This window comes from Aethalodelphis obliquidens, unplaced genomic scaffold (assembly GCF_003676395.1).
Source record: "Aethalodelphis obliquidens isolate GAN/ISIS:26980383/991018 unplaced genomic scaffold, ASM367639v1 scaffold42, whole genome shotgun sequence".
Classification (NCBI taxonomy): domain Eukaryota; kingdom Metazoa; phylum Chordata; class Mammalia; order Artiodactyla; family Delphinidae; genus Aethalodelphis; species Aethalodelphis obliquidens.
This window is the reverse complement of record NW_020837986.1, coordinates 16,370,426-16,397,312: the sequence shown is the minus strand read 5'-3', so window position 1 is coordinate 16,397,312 and position 26,887 is coordinate 16,370,426. Positions and strand designations below refer to the sequence as shown.

Here is a 26,887-nt window from a genome sequence, read left to right as displayed (position 1 = left end):
TTCATGCTCCCACCTACCATTCTGAAATCTAAAGCAAATAAAACTGATCCAGGGAAGACTTGGGCATTTTTTGCTTTTATCATATTTGATAGGCAGATTTCTTCCGAGAGTTTGTCTCTTAATGATAATAAATTGCCATGGCAACACCTCTTCTGAGCTGGCCTTAAGTCTGCCCTGGCCTTCCATCTAATGTCAGTGGACTGAATAGGTATTCCTAGCCTGTGGATCAGCAAGATTTTGATGCATTTCTCCTGTCCCATGAGTGAGAATATGGCCAAGTAGAACCTCCTCCCTTAGTCCCCTGCTACATATACTGAAATTTTCCACGTCTCCTTTATAACATTTAGAAAAATGCACACATCCTGTAGGTTACACTCATCCTTGCATTGTCCTACCTTCTGGCAGCCTGGGAGCAGCACTTTTTAGTCATATTAGCTATGATGGCTGGAGACCCAGAATAAATTCTAAATTTCCTACAGTTAGTGATAAAATACTTATTGTTGTCAGAAGGCCTGGGGTCTGGGCTTCCTGAAACAGCCCAGCAAGTAGAAATCAGATGGAAGAAAAGAACTCAGTGTCACCAGCACGGTTTTGCCCTGCTGATGCCATTGCCAATCCACAGGGAATGGAGACAACAGAGCATTCGTAGAGCTGTTGTCTTGGGGAAGAGCTGAGCTGGAGGCTGTGCAGGGCAGGAGGCCGGGTCACTGGAGAGAAGAATGTGTGTGTTGGACTGCTGCACCAGGGAGTCTCAAGTCTAGCTTTTAGAGGCCCCTGTTGCTTTCTAGGCACTGCACCCCAGAAGCAGAGTTGAATGGAGGTTGGCTGGGTCTATCCACCGTGTCCACCCCAGGTAGATTAAAGAGATTTTATAGGGGCTGGGTTAGTAGGATCTGGTAACAGACTAGATGGGGGGACATTGAAAAAGGGGGTATCTGGAGTGACTCCTAGGTTTCTAGCTTGGGAGATTGGAAAGGTTGGTGGTACCTATCCTTGAAATAGGCTACACAGGAGAAAACATAGGTCCAGGAGATAACCAAAGAGAGCTGTCTGGTCCTTCGATAAGTGTTTGGAAGTCATGATCAAAGCCAACGGTGTGGGCTGTAGTAAGCCCCTCTGACTATATGATCGATCATATAGTGATCGATCACATAACTGATCACATGAAGATTGCCACCCTAGTGCCCCTTGGCTTCTTGACACTTTCTCCTTCCGTGCCCCTCTTCTTTTTTTGCATGTGGGAAAAAGATGATCAGGCTACCTTGGCAAAGAACCTTAAGCAAGTGTTCTGTCTTTACTGTCCATGAACCTGGGCCAGTATTGCAAGAGGAAAGCTCTTTTAGGCCAAGACACAATGAGTTCTGTCTGGGATTTTGTAGGCATATTTCATTAGCACTGCCTTCCAACTCATTGTTCAAAGGTAATGTGTGTCAATTCTGTACTTATATAAAGAAAGCTAGGGTGGGGGTGGGAGGACTTCCCTGGTGGTCCAGTGGTTAAGAATCCGCCTTCCAACGCAGGGAACTCGGGTTCGATCCCTGGTCGGGGAACTAAGATCCCACATGCTGCGGGGCAACTAAGCGCGTGCACTGCAACTGCTGAGCATGCGAGCCACAACTAGAGAGCCTGCATGCCACAACTACAGAGCCCACACGCTTTGGAGCCCGCATGCCACAAGAAGAGAGAAGCCTGTACACCACCACAAAAGATCTCATGTGCCACAACTAAGACCCAACGCAGCCAAAAATTAAATAAATAATTTTTTTTTTTTTTTTTTTTTTTTTGCGGTACGCGGGCCTCTCACTGCTGTGGCCTCTCCCGTTGCGGAGCACAGGCTCCGGACGCTCAGGTTCAGTGGCCATGGCTCACGGGCCCAGCCGCTCCGCGGCATGTGGGATCCTCCCAGACCAGGGCACGAACCCGTGTCCCCTGCATCGGCAGGCGGACTCTCAACCACTGCACCACCAGGAAAGCCCAAATAAATATGTTTTTAAGAAAAGAATTAAAAGAAAAAAAAAAAAAAAAGAAAGCCAGGGGAATTCTCTGGCAGTCCAGTGGTTAGGACTGCCACAGCCTGGGTTCAGTGCCACAGTCACTCCCACAGCCTGGGTTCAGTCCCTGGTTGGAGGCGTAAAAAAAAAAAAAGAAAGCTGGAATGTGATCAGATGTAGACAGATAACCTTGAGGCCATATATGCTGTTTTCTGAACTGCAAAGGGCTTGTTAAGTGATAGTGCCTTGGTAGACATCTTCCCCTTACATCTGGGCCAAGAGGACACTATAGACTGATCTGACCTAATTCACCATGGGCATGGACCTTCTGGGGAGAGAGGAGATAAAATGCAAGTATTTCTTCTTCCTCAGAGATTTGGTGGCTCTCTTAGAGGTAGAATCTGCCACCGGTAGACAAACATTTTACGTCCTAAGGGAGCAGTTGCCTCCCTTCGCTCCTGTTCATGAGTTAAGCTCCCTGATTCATTGCTTTTACAACAAAGGATTATTTTACAATGAGAAAAGCACTGTATTGCAGCCACAAGATGATGTGTATTACAGAGATCCAAGGATTAGGAAATAATCTCAATGCTTAAACAGCAAGCAAGGCTCATTATAATGCTGGCTTTAAAACAGAGCGCAGATAATTTACTACCATGATCTGCTTTTAGATGTATCTGTAGATAGACAAAAGAAGTGAGATTTGTGTTCTTCTGGGTTGCTGGAAGTCTTTAGCCAGACTGGGATGGTCAAACAGACCTCAGAGATGTTTCTCCACTCTTGGGAACAGGCCAGTCCAGGCTGCCTGCTCACTCACAACCCAGACTGGTGAGGCGTTGGCCAAATCAGAGTATCCACTCCTTGATAACAGAGCAGAAGGAAGCTCCCGGCCCAAGCAAGATGAAACCGCTCATGATGGCCTCTTCACCCTGTGCTCCAGATAACTGCTGTACCTTGCCTTGAAGATGGCATTTCCTCTTGGCAGGTAGCAGATTGCATAGCTGGCCTAAGGAATGCTGGGGATAATCCTTTTGCTTGTTTCTCCACAAAGCAAAGCCCCTTTTATATGTCCAATTCCTGACCTAGAATCCAAAGCCCACAGTGTTTGTCTACATGGTACTCATGGGGCAGACAGGACTTTGGGCAAGTTATCTGTCAGAGACTCGGATCCTAGCCTTTTCTCAGGCAGGACAAGCCTGTGCTTGTGACCCTGCTGCATGCCACTCAGGTTGGCACATTCGCAGTAGTCTGACTCTCCAGTTTCTTCTGCCCAAGTAGATGCTAAGTAGAGTCCTAGGGCCTTTATAGATCTTCTCTCAGCCTTTCCTGACTCCTCACTGCAAGATCCACCACAGCTATTCTTGTCTTCCACCCCTGGTAATGTCATGGGCCTCTCGCAGGAGCCGGCTCTCATAACTGCCATCTCTGGAATGTGCTGAGCCTTCTAGAACCCTGCCTGCCACCCCACTGTGCCACATTCTGGGCCTGGCTGCCTGGCCTTGCTTTACTCAGTTTCCAAAGGCCCCAGCCACTTCCTGTGGCTGCACCAGGACATGGGGTTCTGGCAGTAGGCTCACCAGGCTGTCCTCACTGCCTCCCCACAGCCTGCAGAGTGACCTTTCTAAATGGGAATGGAAGCACAGGCACTACCAGTGTCACCTTTGTTAGGAGGCTTTCCTAAAACTCTGACTGCAGATGGTCCATCTTAATGTTAAAGCTTATGAACAAGGAAGGCATGTGAGAAACCTTTTTAAAATAGAATAAACAAAATGCAGACATATTCTCCATTTGAATTCCTAAGTCTTGTGCTATTACCACATCTAGGCCATACCTGAAGACCTTGAGAATAGAAGTTTTAAGTGTAGGAGAAGCTGTTAAGAAAATGTGGTTCTGTATATTCCTATATACTTGTATATGCATAGACTATCTGAGGAGGCATACCCAAAATCTGGTTATTAGTGGTTGCCTCTGCGGAGGAGAAATAAGGCTCAGGGTGCCAGAGAAGGGAAGAAGAAACTTGAACACCCTTTTGTACCTTACGAATTTTGCACCAAAAATATGTATATACTAATAAATCTTAGAAACCTTTCCAGATGGCTGTCTGATGAATAGTACTTGCTCAGACCTGCAAGTGGGAGAATTTTTGGCATGTGGGTACCCACGGCTTAGTTTCTTAGGCAGCTGCCTCGGAGGTCAGGTTGCATGTGTCTTTTATTACACTTCATTTATTCGTTCATTTATTCAGCAAATTTTTATCTAATGCCTGCTGTAACCCAGTCCTGGGGGATTAAGAAAGGCTTCTGGAAGAGGTGCTATTCAAATTGTCTACACCCTGAAGGAGGAGTTGGCCCTCCTTCAAAAAAATGAGAGAAAGGATGGCTCCAGGCAGAAGAAACAGCAAGATTGAAGGCCTGATGGTGATTAGAGTACGACTAGGGCCCTGAGGAAGTGCATCATGCAGATAGGTCAAGCAGGCCAAGAAGTTTAGATATCAGCCTAAAAATAATTGGAATGCATTAAATATTTTAAGTAGGGAAGTGACTTGATCAGATTTATGTTTTTGAAAGATTACTCTTACTACAATAGGAAGAATGAATTGTAGTAAAGGAAGCCTGGAAGTAGAGAGAATGAGCAGTAACCTAGTGAAGAGAGAGCAGTGGTCTAAACCAGGCAAATGGTAGCAGGGACTGAGAGTGGAGGATGGACGATGGCCCAGGTTTGGGGAACTAGGCAGTCGGTGTGCCTTTCACCAAGTGACCGCTTGGATGTCAGGGGAAGCCATTGAGGAAACTCACCTTTGAATCCTCAGAGGTCTCTCAAGCACTGTGCAGAGGCATATAGGCCATATTTACCTAAGGCCGACTGACTTGCTGTGGAGCACTAACAGATACCTGTGAAGAGCAGGACTCATGTCTCAGAACCAAGGAACCAATAGATTCCCAAACAGTGTGTAAGCACTCAGGAAGCAGATTATGTGCTCAGCAGTCGAGCCCTACCTCCTGACATCTATGATCCTAGGCATATTGTATACCCTTCGTGTGTGCCTTGTCCCCATTGTAACACACGACCATTGACATGAAGCTCCTAACCCCTGTTCCCTGGTTGCGAATGGAATGTGGTTATGAGGTTAGATTCAGTCTTCAGAGTTTTGGAACACTTTTTATAAATATGATTGGTGAGAGGAAGGAAGTATACTAACTTCTGCCTCAGACCAGAGGCAGGGACCAGGGGTCCTGGAAGTTGCCTTCAAACCAGTGATAGCCACTCATCTAAACCATGGGCTCAGCAGCCTAGGCTGGTGAGAGTCATGTGACTTACCTTCCTGCTTGTCGCTGTGGCTAAGGCGTGCCACAGCCACCTCTGTCAGTCTGAGGAATCGGTCCAGGCTCCTTGGTGTACATGTAGGGGTCCCATTCCCAAATGATGAGATGGTGGTGGTAGTAGTGTCAGGTTGCATTTAATGAGTTCTTACTCTCTGTAGCCTGTGATAAACCATTTCACAGATAACCTGGAGGTATGTGTTCCCATCTGACAGAAGGGGAAATTTGGGCTCAGAGAGAAAGTTGAGCAATTTGCCTAATGTCACCCATGAATAATTAGTGGAACCGAAAATTCAGACTCAGGTTTGCTTGGCTCCAAAACCCACGCTTTAATCTTTACCTTATGCTATCTTTTTACATATATGAAGAAGATAAATAAAAATATAAGCCTTATATTTTAAGCACTGCCCATGTTATTCAAAGGAGCTCTCGTAGTTCAGAGAAAGGGAGACAGCAAGGTGGCATGAGGGGAGGATTGGGATGATAACGGTATTAGAGAAGATTGTAAGGAAGAAGTAAGCTTTACCAAAAAAATTTTTTAAAAGGCTTAAGTGAAAAAACAAGGTACAGAATGGTATAGTATGCCACTGTTTGTGGGAAAAATGTATACATACACATTTACTTGTAAATACTCAGCACATATCTGGAAGAAAACTCTGATAAATATGGTTGCCTCCAGGGAAAGAAGTAGGTTGCTGGGTAGGAAGGGAATTTACTTTGTCTGTGAACTCTTCTGTACATTATGAGTTTTGCCCTGAAAAACTAAGTACAGCTAATTTTTTAAAAAACAAAACACTTGACCGAAGTGAACAGTAAGAGTCCTCTGTACTGAATATTCATTATTCAGGATCCTACAATTACAAGGTTACTTAGGAAAGCTGAAGTCTCATAATTTAGAGACATTCACTTATGAACTAATCGTTTACAAAACTAGTCTCGGGCTTCCCTGGTGGCGCAGTGATTGAGAGTCTGCCTGATGATGCAGGGGTTGCGGGTTCGTGCCCTGGTCCGGGAAGATCCCACATGCCGCGGAGCGGCTGGGCCCGTGAGCCATGGCCGCTGAGCCTGCACATCCAGAGCCTGTGTTCCTGAATGGGAGAGGCCACAACAGTGAGAGGCCACGTACCACAAAAACAAACAAACAAACAAAAAACTAGTCTCTATTAGTAAAAAGATTGATGATGAGCATTGAGTATTCTTAGGTATAGAATTAATTATAACACCTATGAGAATGCTATTACAAGATAGAATTTAAATGTTGAAAATCTCAAAACCCTATAAATGAAATTATATTTAATAAAAAATTAGGAGGCAACGAGAGAGAGATTACCTCTACATCTTCTCAAGTGGGAGATCAGTAAATTTTAAAGCTGTTAAGTCAATTTGTAAAGAGTTAGTTGTACTCTTTAAAGATACAAAATTATCCACTCGGGCTTCCCTGGTGGCATGGTGGTTAGGAATCCAACTGCCAAGTCAGGGGACACAGGTTTGAGCCCTGGTCTGGGAAGATCCCACGTGCCGCGGAGCAGCTAAGCCCAGGTGCCACAACTACTGAGCCTGCGCTCTAGAGCCCACGAGCCACAACTGCTGAAGCCCACGCTCCTAGAGCCTGTGCTCCACAACCAGAGAAGCCACCGCAGTGAGAAGCCCGCACACCGCAATGAAGAGTAGCCCCCGCTCGCCACAACTAAAGAATGCCCGCACGCAGCAACGAAGACCCAACACAGCCATAAATAAATAAATAAATAAATAAATTTATAAGAACAGTAAAACTTAAAAAAAGTATCCACTAGAGGAACTATAAAATTATTAATGTAGCCAACCAGAACGTGATAGTGGAGAAGCGGGGCAAATTTAAGGGTATATGAACTTCCTTGTCTGTCATGTGGAAAAGTCAAAAGACATTGTCTAAAGGTGACATAAGGATAGCTATCATAAGAACATAAAACAGACTATAAGCCCACCACTTATCAGAAGGAAAGCAGAAAACAATGCAGAAATCATATTGCTAAAAGTTAAAAAAAATTTTTTTTAAATAGAATTCCACATAAACAAGGTAACAGAAACAAAGTGTCAGTAAATATAAATGGAATAAACACCTATTAAAAGGAAAAGTATCTCAGATTAAACCAAAAAGTAGAATCTAATTATATGATGTTCTGTACAAGAGAAGCATCTAAAACTAAGTAAGGATGGTGATGAAAGAATGGACAAGATATAACAGACGAATGCAAACAAAAAGAAATGAGGTTGATATTAATAACAGCAGGGTTGAATACCAGGCAAAATATTGAAGAGTCTAAAAAGGGCAGTTTTGGGACTTTCCTGGTGGTCCAGCGGTTAAGACTCCGTGCTTCCACTGCAAGGTGCACGGGTTCAATCCCTGGTCGGGGAACTAAGATCCCACATGCCGCACAGCACGGCTAATAAGTAAATAAATAAAAGGGCAATTTTTAATGATAAAGGACACCATCTACAACCTGTCATGAATATTTCTGTAACCAAATAATTCAAAAGAAAGCATATACCTTTAAGTTACTATGTTACTAAACAAGAAATAATTTTTCTTTTTATTGAGATATAATTGACATATAACATTGTATTAGTTTCAAGTGTACAACAGAATGATTTGATGTTTGTATACATTGCAAAATGATAATCACAATAAGTCTAGTTAACATGCATTGCCTTACCTAGTTACAAAACAATTTTTTCTTATGATGAGAACTTTTAAGATCTACTCTCTTAGCAGCTTTTAGTTATTCAATACAGTATTATTAACTATAGTTACCATGCTGTACATTACATCTCCATGACTTATTTATTTTATAACTGGAAGTTTGTACCTTTTGACTCTCTCCTCCCATTTTTCTCACCCCCTGCCCCCTGCTTCTGGCAACCACCAGTTTGTTCTCTGTATCTATGGGCTTGGTTTTTGTTTTTGTTTTTAGATTCTGCATATTAATGAGATCATATGGTATTTCTCTCTCTGACTTATTTCATTTAGCATAATGCCCTTGCGGTCCATCCATGGCAAGATGGCAAGATTTCATTCTCTTTATGGCTGAGTAACATTTATATATATATATCATTATCATATATAAGATAGATATATATAAGATATATCTATCTTATATCTCCTTTATCCATTCATCCACTAATGGACACTTAGGTTTCCATATCTTGCTATTGTGAATAATACTGCAATGAACATGGGTGTGCAGATAGCTCTTCAAGATAGTGATTTCAGTTCCTTCTGGTATATTCCAGAAGTGGAATTGTTGGATCATATGGTACTTTTAATTTTTTTAGGAATCTCCATCCTGTTTTCCATAGTGTCTGTACCACTATAGAATTGGCATTCCCAGCAACAGTGTACAAGTTTCCCTTTTTTCCACATCCTCACCAACACTACTTATTTCTTGTCTTTTTGAGAATAGCCATTCTAACAGGTATGAAATGCTATCTCATTGTGGCTTTTTTAAATAATGAATTAAGCATTCAACTTAAGAAGTTAGAAAAAGAACAAGAACTTTTTAAAAACTAGATTATAATAAAAAAGATTGAATCTATAAACCAGGTATATCTAGCATGTTAAGCAACACTATGGAGATGCAATCAGCAAAATCTAGACTGAGAGAAATATACAAGATGCAGTTTTTCAACAAATAAATCACAAAGAAGTAAGAAGAAAACTATAGATTGAAAGAGAATTATGAGATGCATCAGTGAAATATAATGTATGGGCTTTGTTTGGTTCCTGTTTCCAAAAAATTAAGAAAATATTCTTGAGACAGAAAAGTTTGAATGTGGGCTAGATATTTTATATTAAAGAATTTATTGTTAATCATTCATTTTTTTAAAGAGTCCTTATGATAATACATACTGAAATATTTTTGGATGAAATAATAGGATGTCTATTATTGGCTTCAGAATCATCCAGTGGGGAAGGAGAGGAAAGGAGAAAAGGTTGGGGTATGGTATAGAAGAAATAGTTAGCCAAATGTTAATCTTTCTTGAAGCCAAGTGATGGGCTCGTGGGCGTTCATTATACTATTTTTTTCTACTTTTGTATATGTTTGAAATTTTCACAATATTAAGTGAATAAAAACGGTTGAATAACACAAATGCAAATGACATTATAGCAGAAATGGTGTATATGCTGTGATCCTAGCCATGTAAAAATAAGTATGGAAGAGGTATTACAATTGTGTTGGCATGATGGGATGTGGCAAATTCTCTGATTTCAAAATTATCTGTAGTGCTGTGGATTTTACTTCTATATTTTCACAGAAAGGTTGAGAGTGATTGTGGCCCACTCCACAACCTCTCTTTACATGCGCCACCCTTCCTTACTGTGTCACTCTATGAATATCTTTGTTAGCACTTACCTTGGAACTGTGGGTCCACGGGTGAGACTTCTTGACTGTGCACTCTTTGAGAATGGTTAGCACCTGACATACGGTTTGTGCTTGGTACATGTCTGTGTTCTGAACTGGTGAAAAGTCACTGGCACCAGTTCCTGATGAGGTTAAGTACATGGGATATAGAAAGGGCCCTTAGATGAAAAAGCTCCAGGTATCAAAGCGGAATTAAGAAGACAGAGGAGGTTAGGAGGTGAGGCAGCTACAGAGTTGAGGCCATTCACTCCAAGAGGTTGCAGTGGCAGAAAGAGGAGCAGAATGATGGCTATGTATATCAGTGTTGGGTGGCGGGTGTCTACATGAGGAGGCTGCTAGAAGGGATGATCAGGGGAGGGAGCAAGGGCTCACATTTGTGCAAACCCTCAGCCCCAGTCAGGACTCATAAAGGCTGAACTGTTTTTGGTTTTGTTCCCCAGGCCTGGTGAGTAATGTGGTGTTCACCAGTCACACCACAGAGCAGAGGCACCCTCTCCTGATTCAGTTGCAGAGCCTCATCAGAGCTGCCAATCCTTCGGCAGCCTTCATTCTTGCAGAAAATGGGATTGTCACCAGGTAAACTTACCAGTTCACTTCACTCCGCAGGACCAGCCACTTTCTCAGATGCAGCAGTCTGTCTATGGCCCACTGGGTCTTTCTACTGTATCAAAGACCTGAGCATTTATAAAAGTCAGGTCTTGAAGTGCTTTTTTTTTTTTTAATTTATTTATTTTATTTTTATTATTTTTGGCTGTGTTGGGTCTTTGTTGCTGCAGGTGGGCTTTCTCTAGTTGCGGCGAGTGGGGGCTACTCTTCATTGTGGTGGCTTCTCTTGTTGCGGAGCACGTGCTCCAGAGCACAGGCTCAGTAGTTGTGGCTCATGGGCTTAGTTGCTCCGCGGCATGTGGGACCTTCCCGGACCAGGGCTTGAACCTGTGTCCTCTGCACTGGCAGGCGGATTCTTAACCACTGCGCCACCAGGGAAACCCTTGAAGTGCTTTTGATGCTGTGTAAAAATCACCAAGAGGACCCACATGTTAGTATCCTGTACTGGTTTTTTTTTTTTAATTTTTAAATTTTTTTTAATATATATAATTTTTCATGTATCAAATTGGCAATTTATTAATTTATTTATTTTTGGCTGTGTTGGGTCTTTGTTTCTGTGCGAGGGCTTTCTCTAATTGCGGCAAGCGGGGGCTACTCTTCATCGCGGTGCGCAGGCCTCTCACTATTGCGGCCTCTCTTGTTGCGGAGCACAGGCTCCAGACGCGCAGGCTCAGTAGTTGTGGCTCACGGGCCTAGTTGTTCTGCGGCATGTGAGATCTTCCCAGACCAGGGCTCGAACCCGTGTCCCCTGCATTGGCAGGCAGATTCTCAACCACTGAGCCACCAGGGAAACCCTCCTGTACTGTTTTGAGATGTTCTGTTTTGATGCATTCACGTTCTCATCATTAAAGGATGGAAGTCAAGACTCTCTCAATGTTCTTTGTGTTAAGATGTGAGAGAAATGGCATAGAAACATGGGGAAATTATATCTTTACTTCATAGACCTGGGTTCAAGTTACAAACTAAAAATAGAGAATTAGTGACTTCGTGTGTATGAAAACATCTTGTCATATAGCAGTTTTGTTTGCTCAATAAGGTGCTAAAAGGTGTATACTTTTCATATAGTGTTGACTTTTGAGCAATGCACATATTTTACACATTCAAAAATTAAGTCAACAAGGAGGGAAAAAATACAAACAAAAACGTGAATCCATCTGTATACCAAAGTTATAAGAACCGTACATATGCAAAATAATTCAAGTAGCTTCTGAGCATAATCCTCTGTTGGAACCCTGATTCCAAACAACATCACTGATTAGAGAAGGGAGATTATAAATATGAAATGGGAAAGGTAAGGAAAAACCCTACAAATGTTGGAGTTGAATTGGGGGACTCGATATAAATTCATTATTTCAAAAAAAAAGTATATTCCCTAGCTCTTTCCATTAAAAGGGACCAGAAATAATACCCTTTCCATTAAAAGGGACTAGAAATAATAATAGCAATTAATACTTCTACCTCTAGATCTTAATTTCTAAGTACCAATCCCCACTACAAAGTATCAGGACTCTTTGGAGAATTGGCTGATTGCAGGTTTAGGGAGTGAAAGTACAAGGTGAGCCTAGTACATTTTGTGACAAAAAAGCAGGGAAGTATTCAAAGATTAGTGGAAATATGTCAAAAGGATACAGAAGCTAGCTTAAGAAGCTCCCACTAGGCAAATTTGGGACAACTTGAGTATATGAGAGAACCATGATAATAATGGATTATATAGCACGTGGAGTAAAATGAGTCTGTGGTGATACTAAAAAAAGGGAGAGGGACAGATCAGTAAAGCTCTTCTTTATAGAAGAATGCTAGCTAATAAATAAGGATTTATAGTACTAGAAAGTCACTATTTTGTAACCTTTCGTATAATACTTGATTTAGGCAAGAATTATCAATGGATGCTAAAAGCAGTGGATGACAGATTGTTGAGGAAAGGGATATTCACTTGTCTCAAAGTATCTGTCACGGGACTTCCCTGGTGGTGCAGTGGTTAAGAATCTGCCTGTCAATGCAGGGGACACGGGTTCAATCCCTGGTCTGGGAAGATCCCACATGCCACAGAGCAACTAAGCCCATGCACCACAACTACTGAGCCTGCTCTCTAGAGCCTACGAGCCACAGCTACTGAGCCCATATGCCACAACTACTGAAGTCTGCACACCTAGAGCCTATGCTCCGCAACAAGAGAAGCCACTGTACTGAGAAGCCCGCGCACTGCAACGAAGAGTAGCCCCCGCTGTTCCGCAACTAGAGAAAGCCTGTGCACAGCAACGAAGATGCAGTGCAACCATAAATAAATAAATTAAATAAATGAATAAATAAAAAGTATCTGTCACTCCACAGACTGCTTACTACTTACAAAGAGGGAAAAGTACCTTCACAATGGAGAGGTTTAATCTAGAAGACATGACATTGACCAAATGATTAAACTTACCAAGACCACTAATGGGATAAACTGACATCATGTGCCTCCTTCGTGACACTGTGGGAAGGACACAACATCACTTGGCCATTAATCTTGCCAGAAATGCTTAGCTGAATCTAATCATGAGGAGCAACCAGACAAATCCAGGTTGTGGGGCACAAGACAGCTGGCATGTACTCTTCAAAAATGTCAACTCCGAGCTTCCCTGGTGGCGCAGTGGTTGGGAGTCCGCCTGCCAATGCAGGGGACACGGGTTCGTGCCCCGGTCAGGGAGGATCCCGCGTGCCGCGGAGCGGCTGGGCCCATGGGCCATGGCCGCTGGGCCTGCGCGTCCGGAACCTGTGCTCCATGGCGGGAGAGGCCACGGCAGTGAGAGGCCCGCGTACCGGGGAAAAAAAAAAAAAAAATGAGTAACAAACAAAAATAGTTGGAGGAATTGTTCCAGACTGAAGGAAAATAAAGATTATAAATTAATGAGCAATCCTTGATTGGATCCTGAGTGCCCTATCCCCCCAAAAAGGGGAAATTTGAAAATGGATGTATATTATATCAATACTTCTCCAACTTTAATGTGCATATTAACCTCTTGGGGATCTTATTAAAATGAGGGTTCTGATTCAGTAGGTCTGGAGTAGGCTGGAGATCCTGCATTTCCACGAAGCTCCCATGTGATACCAATGCTGCTTGTCCTCAGTATTAAATTCCCTCAGTGTGATTATACTGTTGTGGTTCTTCAAGAGAATGTGCTTGTTCTTAGAGATGCATACTAAAGTATTTAGGGGTGAAATAACAGAAAAAAAATATATGCATGTACTTGTATGTGTGTATGGCGGTGTAGAGAGTAAGCAGAATGTACAGGTTAAGGTTAATAGTTCTAATTAACCTGGGTTTTCTGTATGTTTTCAAAGGAATGAAGACATTGAACTGATTCTCTCAGAAAATAGTTTTTCGAGTCCTCAGATGCTACGATCTCGATATCTAATGTACCCTGGCTGGCAAGTATCATCATTGAAAAGTAGCTAAGATTTCTTTATAAACTCAGTGATTTATTTATTTACAGGAAAGAAAAAGAGAAAGTGAAAATACCAGGTGTGCTCTAGGAGGGTGACAATGGCAGCTACAACAGCCTGCCATGTCCCAGTAACCACTGGCCTTGCTGGAAGCCCAGTGATCCACATCTTGGGGTCCAAATTGAGACCCTTGCTGGATGTTGAGACTTAAGGAGTCATCTTATAGGCCTTAAGCACAATGGTATCCTTTGTTTCCTCTAGCCTCTAGTGAGAGTGAGGTGGCCGACATGGAACCAAGGAGTTATGACCCTCCCGGGTGAGAGAGTCTCTCCTGAGAATAGTCAGTCCTCTAGGGTTCCCATCTGACAGGTAGGTTCCCTGCTATTGTGGCCCAGGGCATGTTCTGTGCTCTGCAGGTGGCCTCCTAGCCTGAACCTGTCCTCCAGAGAGGAGAGGAAGAGAAAAGAGAGTGTGAAGTGCACTATAATCATATTTCCAGCATCACTTGAGCACTTACTGTGTGCTACACGTTGTTCTAAGACTTCGCTCTCCAGTATGGCAGCCACTAGCCACATGTGGCTAGTTAATAAAATGTAAATGTACATTAATAAAGTAAAATTTAAAATTTAGCCTTTTAGTCACACAAGCCACATTTCAAGTGCTTAACCAGCTACCTGTGACTAGCAGCTACTGTCTTGGACAGTTCAGATCCAGAACATTTCCATCATCACAGAAAGTTCTGTTCACAGTGCCACTCTTAAGAGTTCAACCTATGTTATCTCATTCATCCTCAAACCAAGCCTGCAAGGTGGATTCCATTTTTTTCTTCATTCTAGAGATAAGGTAACTGAGGCAGCAAGGACTTAAATGTCTTTTCCAAAGTCCCACAGCTAGTAAATGAAAGAGTTGGGTTTCAAACCCAGGTTGTGTAGCTTCAGAGCCTGTATTTTTTTTTTTTTGAAGTATAATAGATTTACAAAGTTGTGTTAATTTCTGCTGTACAGCAGAGCCTGTACTCTTAACCACCATGCTGCACTTGTCCCTGTATGGAATGGATAACTAGTTTTGCTCTGTTGAAGGTTCAGGGGAAGACAGTTGTTAAAGCTTAGCCAAAATTGATCCCTCATATTGATTTGGATCATCTTTATTATCCTCACTCACTTCCCTCAGCCACCTCTGTGAGTCCTCCAACCACCCCTTACATCACCAGTATTTTGTACCAGCAAAAACTGATTGTACTATCCTGTTTAAAAAAAAAAAAGGTCAATATGTAAAATTGAAGGTTTTCAGGCTTATTTTTAGAAGGAACCTCTGATTTGAGTCACATCATACTTAAACAGTGAGTACGTGGATCATTCCTTATGCCTGAACAAGACAATAATATCTTAGCTAAAAAGAAAAAGATGGAGCTTCTGGGGTGAAACTCTTCTCTCCAGTGGCTGCAGCTACTGACCTTTTTGCTGCCCACACCTCTGGGCCTGGTCCTGAGACTTTTGTCGTCTCCACCTGGTGCCTAGGGAAGCACCTATTCTCCAGTCCATACCAACTCATTGTGGGCATGGCATACATTAACCTAGCTCAGGGCACAGACTTTTCTGGAGGCAGACTGATCTAGGACAGAGACAGGTATGAGGGAGTTCATTAGAAGGCTCTGTGAATCTAGAGTCTGAAATCTTCCTTTATCAGGAAGATCAGTCCTTGTAGAGGATCAGAGATGGAGGGGCCTCAGAATCACCCTTCAGGCCCTCCCTTCCAAGTTCATTCCTAGGAATCAGATGATTTACTCTTTTAACAAGATGGCAGTCATCACATTCCTGCTCATCGCTGTACATTACTCCCCTCTCTCCTTGGGTGAGGGCCACCACCTCAGAGTGAACAGGCCTTAGCTGCAGGATGTGCTCAGCTTTGTGCTGTGCAGATTCTTAGCCATTCCCCTCCCACAGCCCTCTGTTGTCATCGACCCCACCCCCACCTCCCCTGGTAGAAGGGCTTGTTCCTAGTCTGTAAGGAAACCTTGTACTATTCCCCTGGCCCCTCCAAATTCCCCTAAGGATACAGCCTCTGAACACAGAAGCCTGAGAAGCCCGTGGTCTCCAAATCTCATGTTTGGATGGGGAGAGAACAAAAAGAACATGTCAGTCTTGCAAAAATGTTATGCCACCACCTTACTTTAAAGAAGTTGCTTTAAAGAGTAAGATACTTTGAACAATGTAAAATTCAAAACTGCAGTGCAGTTTTCAAGCAAAGCAAACTAATACAAAAATACAGTAGACTGGAGGGAAGTGTTTGCATCAAATGTGACGAAGGGTTAATATAGTATTTGGAAAGCTTGTTTAGATATTTAAGAAAAGTAACCCATATTATATAGATGTGAACAGTCCACTTAAGACCAAGTATAAATGGCAACTGTGGTAACAGAATTCCATGTACGTAGTACTCAAATGCAAAATGGTGTCTTACTGTTGCTTTGATTGACACCTGTTACATTTAGGCAAAAATATCTATAAAATTCATTGCTGGAGGAATTGTTGTGAAACTAGTACACTCATCTGCTGCTGGGGGTGGTATAAATTACCCATGAGATGTTATGCCCTCTCCTGGACTGATTCCAATCAAGGGATTCATCTCAATGAAATCATTCAAAAGAAGGAATGACAGTTTCATAACTTTGGAAGCTGGGTGGTAGGAATTCATTACACTACCCTTCTATCTTTGCGTATCTCTGAAATTTTCCATAATAAAAAGTTAAATTTTTTAAATGCTGCGTTCTTAATGAGTCTGTGGCAGTCAGTATGTCTGCTGAACTCAAAACTGAGAAAATAGATCAGAGATGCCCCAGCCCTTTAGTTCCTTCTGGAGAGACTGCACATCCAAATGTACAGTCTGTTAAACTGCCCTCAGTGAGGGTGGGGCATAGTGGGAGCCCTGAAGAGAGTGGGCGGGGATCCTGAGGAAGAGCTCCAAAGGTACCAGGAGGGACCCCTAATCCCAGTTGGGATACTGGCAAGCTTCAAAAGTAGAGGGGGTCTTTGACTTTAAGGGATTGCTAGTCCAAAGAAGGTAAGACCTTCCTGCTCTAAGGGGGCAAACATGCTTCTCAGTCTCAAGATGAAAGAGACATAAATGCTTTCAAATAAGTGCTTTGTACACAAAATGACGTACAATTAAGGGAGAATTCAAATATGATAAGTGATATGTAGTTCTTTCCAATGTAGTATGTAATAGCAGTCAAAGCCCCAATTACTTGTATTTATAATTTTTTAAACCTTTTAAGGTATGAAGGTAAATTTGATGTTGGATCGGTCTTTCCATTAATGGTTCAGATTTGTGTATGGTTTGGTCGTCCCTTGGAGAAGACTCGCTTTGTGGCCAAGTGTAAAGGTAAGCCTTGACCGGGACATGTCCCAGACACTGGTAAAAGAATGCCCCAGAGTTGTCCCCGCTTCCCGGCACCATTTTAGTATTCTGTGTGTGCTGTCTCTTCTCACCATTTGGGTCTGAAAGCAGGCAGAAGAATTTGAGGACCCAGGAGTCCCTTACCCCTGGGAATAGTGGCAGAGCCACTGGGGGAAGATCTGGTGGGGGTACCTGTGAAACCTGGACCCTAGAGGAGGTGCCTTTCCAGTCCCTAACCCTCCCAGCTGTGCCACCCTGGACTTGGCCTCTGCCCCCAGGTGAGTAACAACCCTATCTTCCTCCACCAGCAATTCAGTCCTCTATCAAGCCAAGTCCCTTCTCTGGAAACATCTACCACATCCTGGGCAAAGTGAAGTTTTCAGGTAACTGGGCGCTTGGATTTGGGAGCGCTACTCTGTGGAGTGCTCACATCTCATGATGTGAGTTCATAGACTCTGCTGGTGCTTTACAGACCACCGATGCCTCTTAGACTCTCTCAAAAAACCCTCCCCTCTGGATCTTACACCATAGGCTCCTCCAGTCATCCCTTTCAGTCAAGGTCCCAATCTTTCTCCAGGTCCTTCTGCTCTGCAGTGGAGGATCTGTTTTCCTGCCCCTGGACGAACCTGCCCAGGGCCTCTCCTCACAGCTCCTTGACTTCCTTGTTCTAGAGACTCACACTCCACCCTTCTTGAGCCATCCATGGCCTCCTCCTAGACCTGTCACCAGGAGCTACCCCAATGCTGAGCCTTCCAGCTCTGGATCCGTTTCTGCCAAAGTCTTCAAGCCTTCCACTTGCCTTCTCCTCCCCTCCGTTCAGTAAACCTGTTTATCAGCCTTTGACCCCTGCAGCCCTTGCAACCTGAATTATGTCAGTCCTGGGCTGGGGTTCAGGGAAGGTGTGAAAACAAGGAGCCAGTTAACTCAACATTGAGAAAGAGCAGAATGTTCCAGGGAAAAGGCAGAGCATGTGCTGTGGATGTGAGGCAAAAACAGGTGTTTCAGGAACCAAAAAGGGTTTACTGTGTCTGGGTCCCAAGGGAGGAAGTGAGAGAGTGTGTCTGTTAGGGCATCTTTGGCAGTTATAACAGAAAACCCCAGCTCAACTAGCAGGTGTTAGCTACATAGCAAGAAGTCAAGAGGTCTGGCAGCATAGCAAAGCCAGTGAAGACCCAGGTAATATATGGCTTTTGTGTTCTTACATTCTTGGTGTCAGCTTTTCCTCAGGTTCCCACCCCTCATGGTTGCCAGGTAGTGCTGCAGGTCTAGGTGTCACATTCAGACACAACAGCTAGCTGATGGAAGAAGCTGGCTCTTCCTGTGGGTGTCTTTATCAGTTCCTCAGCAGACTTCTCTCATTGGCCAGGATCGAGTTGCCATTGCCCATGGGGAATTGGTATTGGAGGAAGAGGGGGATGCTGGGCAGGTAACCGGGGGTGTCTGCAGCAGGGAGCCACTGAGAGTTGTAAGCATGGAATCATCTGGGTTCAGATAGGAGAATTAGGTGGCAGAGCCTCTATAAAAGAATCTCTCAAGGTCCTTAACCTTTGGCTTAATTTATGTTATTGAATCTGAAACTTTGGCCCCACTCTACAAGCCCCTTACTCAAGCCCGCTTCCCTCAGGCTCTGACAGACCCCCACCTGCTCGTCCCTCTCCCCTATCATCACCTCCTTTTCTTTTTTATTTAGACTGACTCTTGACCCTTTTCTTGTTAAAGGTAAACCTTTCTTTGTTTTAGATCTCTTTCTCATCATGCCTTTTTGGGGAACCTTACCCTTGTGTCTCCAGTATATTTTAGCCCCCAGTGCCTCAGCTTATAAACCCGATTACATCTTTCCTGTTCCCATGCATGTGTCCCTCCTGCAGCACTTGTACTGTTGAGCTTGCCCTCCTCCCATGGACTCTCAGACCTCAGCTGAGACCCACCCCCTCCACCTCTACCAAGGGAGCTTTCCTTGCTTCTCCTCAACTACCTCTTCCATAGGGGTGACCCCAGCCATTCTCTTCTTCTAATGACTGTGTGGATGTCTCCCACTCAGGGTCCTACAGTCTTTCAAATGCCACAGATGCAGAGTCAAACTCTTCTTCTCCCACTTGCAAACCTTTTCTTCCTCTTGTAGTCAGTCCCCTTCTGGGTTAATGGTGTCCACCTGATCACCCAATCAGCTTAGCTAGAAACTTACATTGTTCCTCCCTCTCTTACTTCATCCTTTCTAATTTGCTGCCAGTCATGTCAGTTCTCCCTCCTGCATGTCTTGTGAATCTGTCCCCCACAGCTGCACTAATCCAGTCTTAGTGTAGCCTTATCCTTTTGGGGCAGGGTCTCAGGGACTAAAGTGTTCTCCTTGCAGACTCTGAGAGGACCATGGAGGTCTGCCACAACACTCTGGCCAATTCCTTGAGCATCGTGCCAGTTTTGGAGGGACCCACGCCACCGCCTGACTCCAGAAGCACACCTCAAGGCAGCAGCGGGCAGCAGGAATGCTACCTCGTGTTCATAGGCTGCTCCCTGAAGGAAGAAAGTGTCAAGGACTGGCTGCGGCAGTCAGCTAAGCAGGTGGTTTCTAAAGCCCAGACAGACCTGGCACTGATATGACCAGACACTTCAGAGTTGTTGATGGACCTGAGGCAGAAGCCCCTCCACCTTCTCCCTGCTTTCTCCCCACTGGTTCACCCCTCACAGGCTCAGCCAGCGTTTTCAGGGACTCTGAGAGTGGGAGGAAGCCCCTGGGGCAAACTCCAGGCAGACTTGTTTTGCTGCCTACCCTGCGAGCCCAGGCGCTGAAAGCCATTTCCAGTCCTGCTTCCCAAGGCAGGCTGGAGTTATTATCAGATGGCTTAACCAGGACCTAGGTGAATCTTAGTTGTTTCATGTGGACCCTGGATCAGCTTAGTGTTCTAAACTCAAAAATGTCTTCTTAGCTGAACCTAATTCATAGGCTCTCCTGTCTTCTGAGCCCAGCATCTCCTGTACTTTGGTCCTCTCTCTAGAAAGGAAAAACAACAAAGATATCCTTAGAGTCCTTTGCAAACCAAGACTCCAAGCATAGACAGCAGTGAGCCCGGAGGCCCTGGAGAGAGGTACAGGGGAAGAGGAGGCTTGCCTATAGATCCACACAAACATCTTTAGTCCAATACTACAAAGAAAAAAAATCCGGACTGGAGTTAAAATCCTCTCATATGCTGCTAGCTTTGGGTTCTAAGCCTCTTAGCACAGTCTGAGCTTAAGCTTATTCTAGAGCTCTGGAAATAGAGTTGGCTGGGGCCTGGGTCTTCTGTACATGCTCAGTTGGGACCTGTCTTTTATACTAAGGAATGGCTGCTTGCAGACAGGGTCTTTCTCAGACTCACTGGATAAACTCTTAAATGGTATTTGACTGTGAGACCTCCAGTTGTTCTTTTGTCTGCATGTCTGTCACTGGTGGGGCCTAGGATTGAGAATCTGCAAAGAGGCAGAAACATGCCTATTTGCAAATGCATCAGTCTCTCTTCTGCCGTTTGTTCCCCCCTGGCCCGCAGGACTCTGTGATGGGAAAGTGGTCTTCTCAAGGGACAGACAGGCAGGATATTGTATCCAGTCCATGATGATGCTTGTGCTTCCCTTTCTGGCATCTCAGTCATGTAACTGGCCCCCAGAGCCCTGAGCCCTCACCCTCCCATGTACCCATCAGCTCTGTTGGAAACTGACACCTCCTTACATCTCTGCACAGAAGCCTCAGAGGAAAGCCCTGAAGACCAGGGGGATGCTGACCCAGCAGGAGATCAGGAACATCCACGTGAGTACCCTGCCCTGGGGGCCTAAGTCCCCTCAGTGTCCCAAGGATGTTCTTGTGCAGCTCTTATCTTTTAGGATTCCTGAGTGAGGTGGCTGTTTGTAGGGCATGCTGGAGGTCCTGCTTCTCTCAGGCCACAGAGGGAAGCTGGGTAAAGAGAAACCTCAGCTCACCTGGCCTTGCAGCCTCAGTGAGAAGGACGGGGTGGCCTCTGGTGTGATGTGGTTACGAAATTGAGGAGAACTAGTGCCTGTGGGAGAAACAGGTGACATGGAGGTCTGTTTTGTCACCGTGTTCAAGCAGCTGCAGAAGTCCTTTCCTCCTCCCATTCCTCTGTCCTAGATGAACCACAGAGAAACCAGCGAGGTCCCAGGTAAAAACTCTAGATCCTGAAGCTGCTCATGGGCAGGTTGTGAAATCCTGAGGCCAGGACGAGAGGCCCTTTGAGGAGCCTTCAGACTCCAGGCTGACTCCCAGGCTCTACCCCAGTTCCCATACCCATTGAGGCCTTTTCCTGATGAGTTTGGGGAAAAAGGCTAAAAGGGACAGAGAGTCCAGGTCTCAGCATGAGCTGCATCACAAGTCCCAGTAATGAGCAGGTGGGGCAGGACTCTGGGCTTCCAGAAGCCCCTGCTGTAGATTTGAGGAGGGCCCGTTTATTCCGACTCCAGGGCCTAGGCATCTCTGGGTGTTCCTGCTGAGGACACCATGGGCACCTCAGAAGGCAGGCAGTGTGTGTTTCCCCAGAAGCACACCTTAAATAAGGATTTGAGCGCAGGTAGTTTATTTTGGAAGTGGTTCTAGAAAACACTATTAGGAAAATGGGAAAGTAAGAGAAGGGAATCGTGTATTGTCAAACCAGTTCCACTGTTGGCACCTGGGGCTTGGTCCCATTAATAATCCCAGAGTTCCTCCCTGAGAGGTGGGAGAACCTCTGTCAGTCATTGTTTGATGGCTGTTGTGAGGATGGTGTTAATTCCCTGGCACACCTAGCCTTCCACAGGGCAAAGTGGGCTATTTTGCTAGGGTAATAGGCTTGTTTGTTTTGGGGTGTTGTTTTTTTTTTGGCCGCACCACACAGCATGCAGGATCTTAGTTCCCCCACCAGGGATCAAACCCACGCCCCCTGCAGTGGAAGTGCAGAGTCTTAACCACTGGACCACCAGGGAAGTCCCTGTTTTTGTTTTTAATGAATGAGTGAATGATAGAAAATGGTCAGATAATTCTAACAGGACTCTTCTCCTACAGGTGAAACGCCACCTGGACCCCCTACCTGCAGGTTACTTTTATAATGGCACCCAGTTTGTCAACTTCTTTGGTGACAAGACTGATTTTCACCCACGTATCCTTGGAATCTGGGGCAGAGAGGCTGGGGGGGTGTGAAAACCTGGCTGTAAAGAGAGTATCTGCTAGAGCCATCATAGCCTAGCCCCTGGTGCCGGCTGGGTTTGGGAATACACAGCAAGCCACAGAGGCTGACTTTTCATTTTGTCCTCTTAGAGTCATTAAAATTACATTTGTTCTTCATTCAGTGATGGCTGAGGTTACTCTGGGGGTTGTAGTTTAAATGCAGCTGTGGTGACATCCTGTGGTCATCAGGGAGTCATGATTTACAAGTTGGAGACTGGGTCTGATTACAGTAGTTAATTTGTGAAAAGGTGGATGGGGTGCTGCTCTGGGCTAGTGAAAGCTGAAGGGCTCAGTTCTAAGAGCTCATGAAGGGCCCTGTGTCAACCCCTGTCACATTCTTTGCAGCTGTGGTGCTGCCAGTATATTAAAAAAAGCCAGTCAGGTACCTTCTGTGCAGGCTGAGCACTCACTACCTCAGTGTCCCCTACTTCACCTGTCCACAGATTCCTCTGGCCTGGGCAGCTCCCTTGGCCCCAAGGCTCAGGGCCTTCTTCCTTAATGAGGTGCCAGTCATGGACCAGTTCATGAATGACTACGTGGAAGAAGCCAACCGGGAAATCGAGAAGTATAACCGCGAGCTGGAGCAGCAGGAGTATCATGACCTCTTTGAGCAGAAGCCCTAGAGGAAGAAGACCCTGGAGATGGACGTTTTAAAACGGGGTGTCTTAACCTCAGCTTTTCCAGAGGCCCCTCCCTAGAGGGGCTATCTTTGTTCTCCTTGGCCTTTGTGTGCTGGCTTGAGTGCATGTTGTCTTTATTCTCTATACAGCGCTGAAGAGCATCACCTGCACCACTGATTTGGCAGGGGAGGGGGGTCCTTATGGAGGATGAGCAGACAGGGGCTGCCCTTTGTGTGCAGCCGGCAGTCCAGGACCTCTGGGTCTCTGATAACAGTATTTTCTTTGGGCTGTTGCAGCAGTGTGTGAGGGTGGGAGGAGCATTTGGATTGCACAGAGTGGCTGCTGGGACATAAAGAATCCTGGCTGCCAAACTGTGGCCATGCCTGGGGGCCCAGGCCACCACAGGCCTTGGGCCTCAGACACCACCCCAGGAGAGCCTTTCACCCCAGTGGAGTGCCTGCCTCCCTGTTTAGGCCCCTTCCACTGAAGGCTTGGGCCCTGCTGACCCTATGCCCAGTCCTAGAGGGAACAGCACAAGCCCTGGCCAATCCCAACCCACAGAGCCAACAGCTTGGGCGGAGATTAGCAGCTTATTCTAAAATGAGGGAATTTCCCTTACGGACTAAACAGAGGGGAAAGACTTGTTGCTTTCCAGAAGTATGTGGCTTTTGAATTGACACAAGCAGCCCCCCTTGGGACTGGTTTGAGCCTCCTCATGTCATCACTCTGGTTTACCTCATTCGGAGACGAGAAAAACTGCTGCTCAGGCCTCCCTGGTGACGCTTTGCCTCACTGTTAAGGTCAGTGTCCTGCAACTGCATAGTCTTACGCCCAGGGTTCTGGTCGCTTATGGGGCATCTTCACTTGAAGGGGGTTCAGTCTCAGCACCCATACCTCCCCTCAGTCTTGCCAGGGAAGGCCTGGTTTTCAGCCCAACCTTCAGGAATCTCATGTCTCCAAGCATCGTTGCTAGTCTTGTATTTGTTTGGCTCTAGGGGACCAGGAATTTCGGAGAATTCCAAATCCAAGTTAGAATTCCTTCTAGTAGCTTTGTTTTCAGCTGGATTAAAAAGCAGAGGGGAATTTCAAGTGTATCCCATGCCTGACCTCCAGAATTAGTGTGGGGAAGAGGAAGGTCGCAGGCACAGATACTTAGGTGATGTCTGTTAGGACTTCAGCGCCTCAGCTGCCTAGATTGTAAATGCTTTCTGAATTTCATGTATTTTTTTGCATGCCTTAGGAAGGAGCACATAGGCAAAACCAGCAAAGTTTCTAGTAACGTAGAGGGGTTTTTGAGAAAGGATCCTGGCACAGAGGAGAGACAGAAAACCGATGGAGCACATGTAGTCTGTCACACAGAGTCCTGCATACAAGTAGTAAAGCAGTTGTTAAGGGCTTGTTAGTAACATGTACTTATATTAGAAAAAAATTTTTCATTTGAAGCCAAATGAACAATACTCCAAATACCATTTAATAAGAACTCTTGCTTGAAGAAAGGCTTCTGAAAAGGCCCATGTGCTCCAGTCTCAGCTCCCAAAGCTGCTGGTGACAAGGGCCCAGGTGTGGAGCCCCATCTGGGAGCCCCTTACTTCTAGCTGGCCAGAGGCTGGGTCCACAACGGGCCTGCCTCTGCTTCAGAATCAATAACAGATCTTAAGTGCAATTGATGAAATAATAATGAGTTACTGTAGCTTCCTTTAGCTCTACCAAGCTCTTTTTAAAAACTCAAGCAGCCTTAGAAAAGGGAGCCAGGGGTGGGAGGGGGCGGGGGGCGGGGCGGGGGGGAGATGACAGGCCATCTCCTCCAGGTGGGTTGCTGTGAACATTTAAATGAAAGCTCTCTTTCTAGGAGCTTGAGCCATTTCCTGGCTGCTGCACAAAAGAGTTTTTAAAGAGGGGTCGGAGCCCACCCATAAAAGTGGGTCTTAAACACTGCATGGGGCTATACCTCCTGATGGTCTTGGTTTCTGACCATTGTCCATAGAAATGCTCTCTCACCAACTTGCCCCACTGTCCCAATTCCTCTCCTGTTAGAGGGGAAACTGTGATTACCTCAACTTGAATATGAAACTGTGATTGAAAAAAGTCAAAATGTTAAGTTTCAAAGCCAAAAAGGCAAAACTGGCTGAGGCTTCCATAGACACTCAGCCTGCTTGGGAGTGTGAAGGGCACACTGGTGAAAGGGCATTCCTTGGGGCGTACTTGCAGTGCCCCTGGTGAAGAGGCACACTAGCGGTGCGCTGTGTGAGCTCTTTGAGGACTGAGGCCGGGAGGATGCTTCCTCCTCACACTGCCCCTTCTGTAACCTTTGGGGCCTCTGGGTCTTGGATGTGAAGATTAATATCCACTTGATTCCTCTGGACACTCCAGGTGGAGGTGTGGGGTCTTAGACTGTCTCTAGAGGAAGGGCCATGACACTGTGTTTGAAATTTTGACCTTAGAAGTGGATACCAGAGATCCAGCCAAAGACATCAGGTTCCTAGGGATAGGCAGAAGTCCTCCAGGGTCTTACATGCTTTCTGCCCACTCTTCTATTAGCAGCTTCAGTTTTATATCACCCCGAGTGAGTGTGATAGTGTTGAAGTCGCTGAAGTTATAGGTTATTTTACATTTTGATATGGGATTTTTCTGTTTTTGATTGGAAGGAGGCAGAAATTGGAGAAAAGGGATCACCCTAGGAAGGGGTCACTGGCAAGGAGTGGAGTTGGCCCCACAGAGTCCTGGGGGCTGTGACCTGAGGCCTGGACACCAGGCCCTATGGGTCTCAAAAAAAAAGTACCCTCCTAAATTCTATTAGGATTTCAGAAATTTTTTGCACAGTAATAAGCTCTGGATTTGCTCTTTGGGCTTGTCAAAAGGGAAAAGTTAACTCAAAGATTGTAAGCTATTAAGTATTCCAGCCATGTTGCTGACCTAGATGGATAGTTGTACCTCAAAAAGTAGGTGAGAAATAGCTTCCTCACTGTTCCAGGTTGTCAAATACTAATGACAGAAGAGCTCACTTACGTGCCAAAATTCACTTTTATACTAGTTTTTCAGTGCTTTAATATTCATAACTTAAATTTTAAAACTCATATTTACAAACACTACTGTAACTTCAGTGAAACAATTGTGTGATTGAAGCTTTTTGCTTATTATAGTATTTATTACACTACTTAATTCAGTAAATATATAAAAGTAGCCTTCAATTTATTTTTATATTATTTTCATGTTTTTTACCTGCAGTTGTGTATGTGAATTTATCTTGTTAACTGAGATGTAATACTGAGGACCAATAAACTTATCACTGAACAAGCAGGGCCTCCAGTAGTTGCCTGTTGTATTCCCAAAGTGTCCCTGGGGGTTCAGGAGGTGGCCTTCCCCCTGGGACTGGGGACCTCCCCGCAGATTTTCCCCGGGACGCCTCTTTGCTGGGGCTGCTTCAGGAGGAATCCTTGGGAGTTCCACTCCCCTCCCCAGACCCCTGAGCGACCGCGGAGAATACAGTTCATATGAGGAGACCACCGTGGCTTGTGGTGGGCACTCTCTGGGAGTCCCAGATCCCAAGGAGGGGCTCGAGGAAGCTGGCTGTGGGCACAGGGGTCTCGCGGAGCCCCAGAGATAAGCTGTCCCACCCTCACCCAGAGAAGCCGCATCCGCAGTCCCAGCGCTTGGCCTGCGGGGCACCCCGCCTGCGCCAGGCTGCCTTAGGAACCACTGCTTCACAGGCTGGTAGCTTGGTTTAATCCCGGCCAAAGCTCCGTCAGGTGGCCACTCGGTCCCGCTTTACAGTTGGGGGATGAGCAAGGCGTGAAGGGACAGTAGTTGGCTCGGGTGGCAGAGTCACTGCCCTCGCTGGGTTAGATCCGAGCACTCCTCCTGGCGCTCCCTAGGTCAGGCGGGCCTTGGAACTGCACGGTCTAAGGGAGAGGTCGGCCGGAACCCCCGGAGCTCTCAAGGACCCACC

General features: G+C 45.4%; 1 protein-coding gene across 4 annotated transcripts in view; it reads left to right on the top strand.

Annotated features, from left to right (window-relative positions):
* Window positions 1–26,240, top strand: part of DNAAF9 (dynein axonemal assembly factor 9) — a 149,837-nt gene extending 123,597 nt beyond the window's left edge. For all 4 annotated transcript variants that reach the window (XM_027078796.1, XM_027078798.1, XM_027078797.1 and 1 more), the window contains 8 exons: window positions 10,152–10,287; window positions 13,639–13,725; window positions 17,015–17,121; window positions 17,445–17,519; window positions 19,490–19,695; window positions 20,849–20,914; window positions 22,160–22,253; window positions 22,832–26,240. In XM_027078796.1, the coding sequence (XP_026934597.1) occupies window positions 10,152–10,287; window positions 13,639–13,725; window positions 17,015–17,121; window positions 17,445–17,519; window positions 19,490–19,695; window positions 20,849–20,914; window positions 22,160–22,253; window positions 22,832–22,944 (884 nt within the window). In that variant the 3' untranslated portion in view covers window positions 22,945–26,240. The remainder of the gene's footprint in view (window positions 1–10,151; window positions 10,288–13,638; window positions 13,726–17,014; window positions 17,122–17,444; window positions 17,520–19,489; window positions 19,696–20,848; window positions 20,915–22,159; window positions 22,254–22,831) is intronic.
* The last annotated feature ends 647 nt before the right edge of the window (window positions 26,241–26,887 follow it).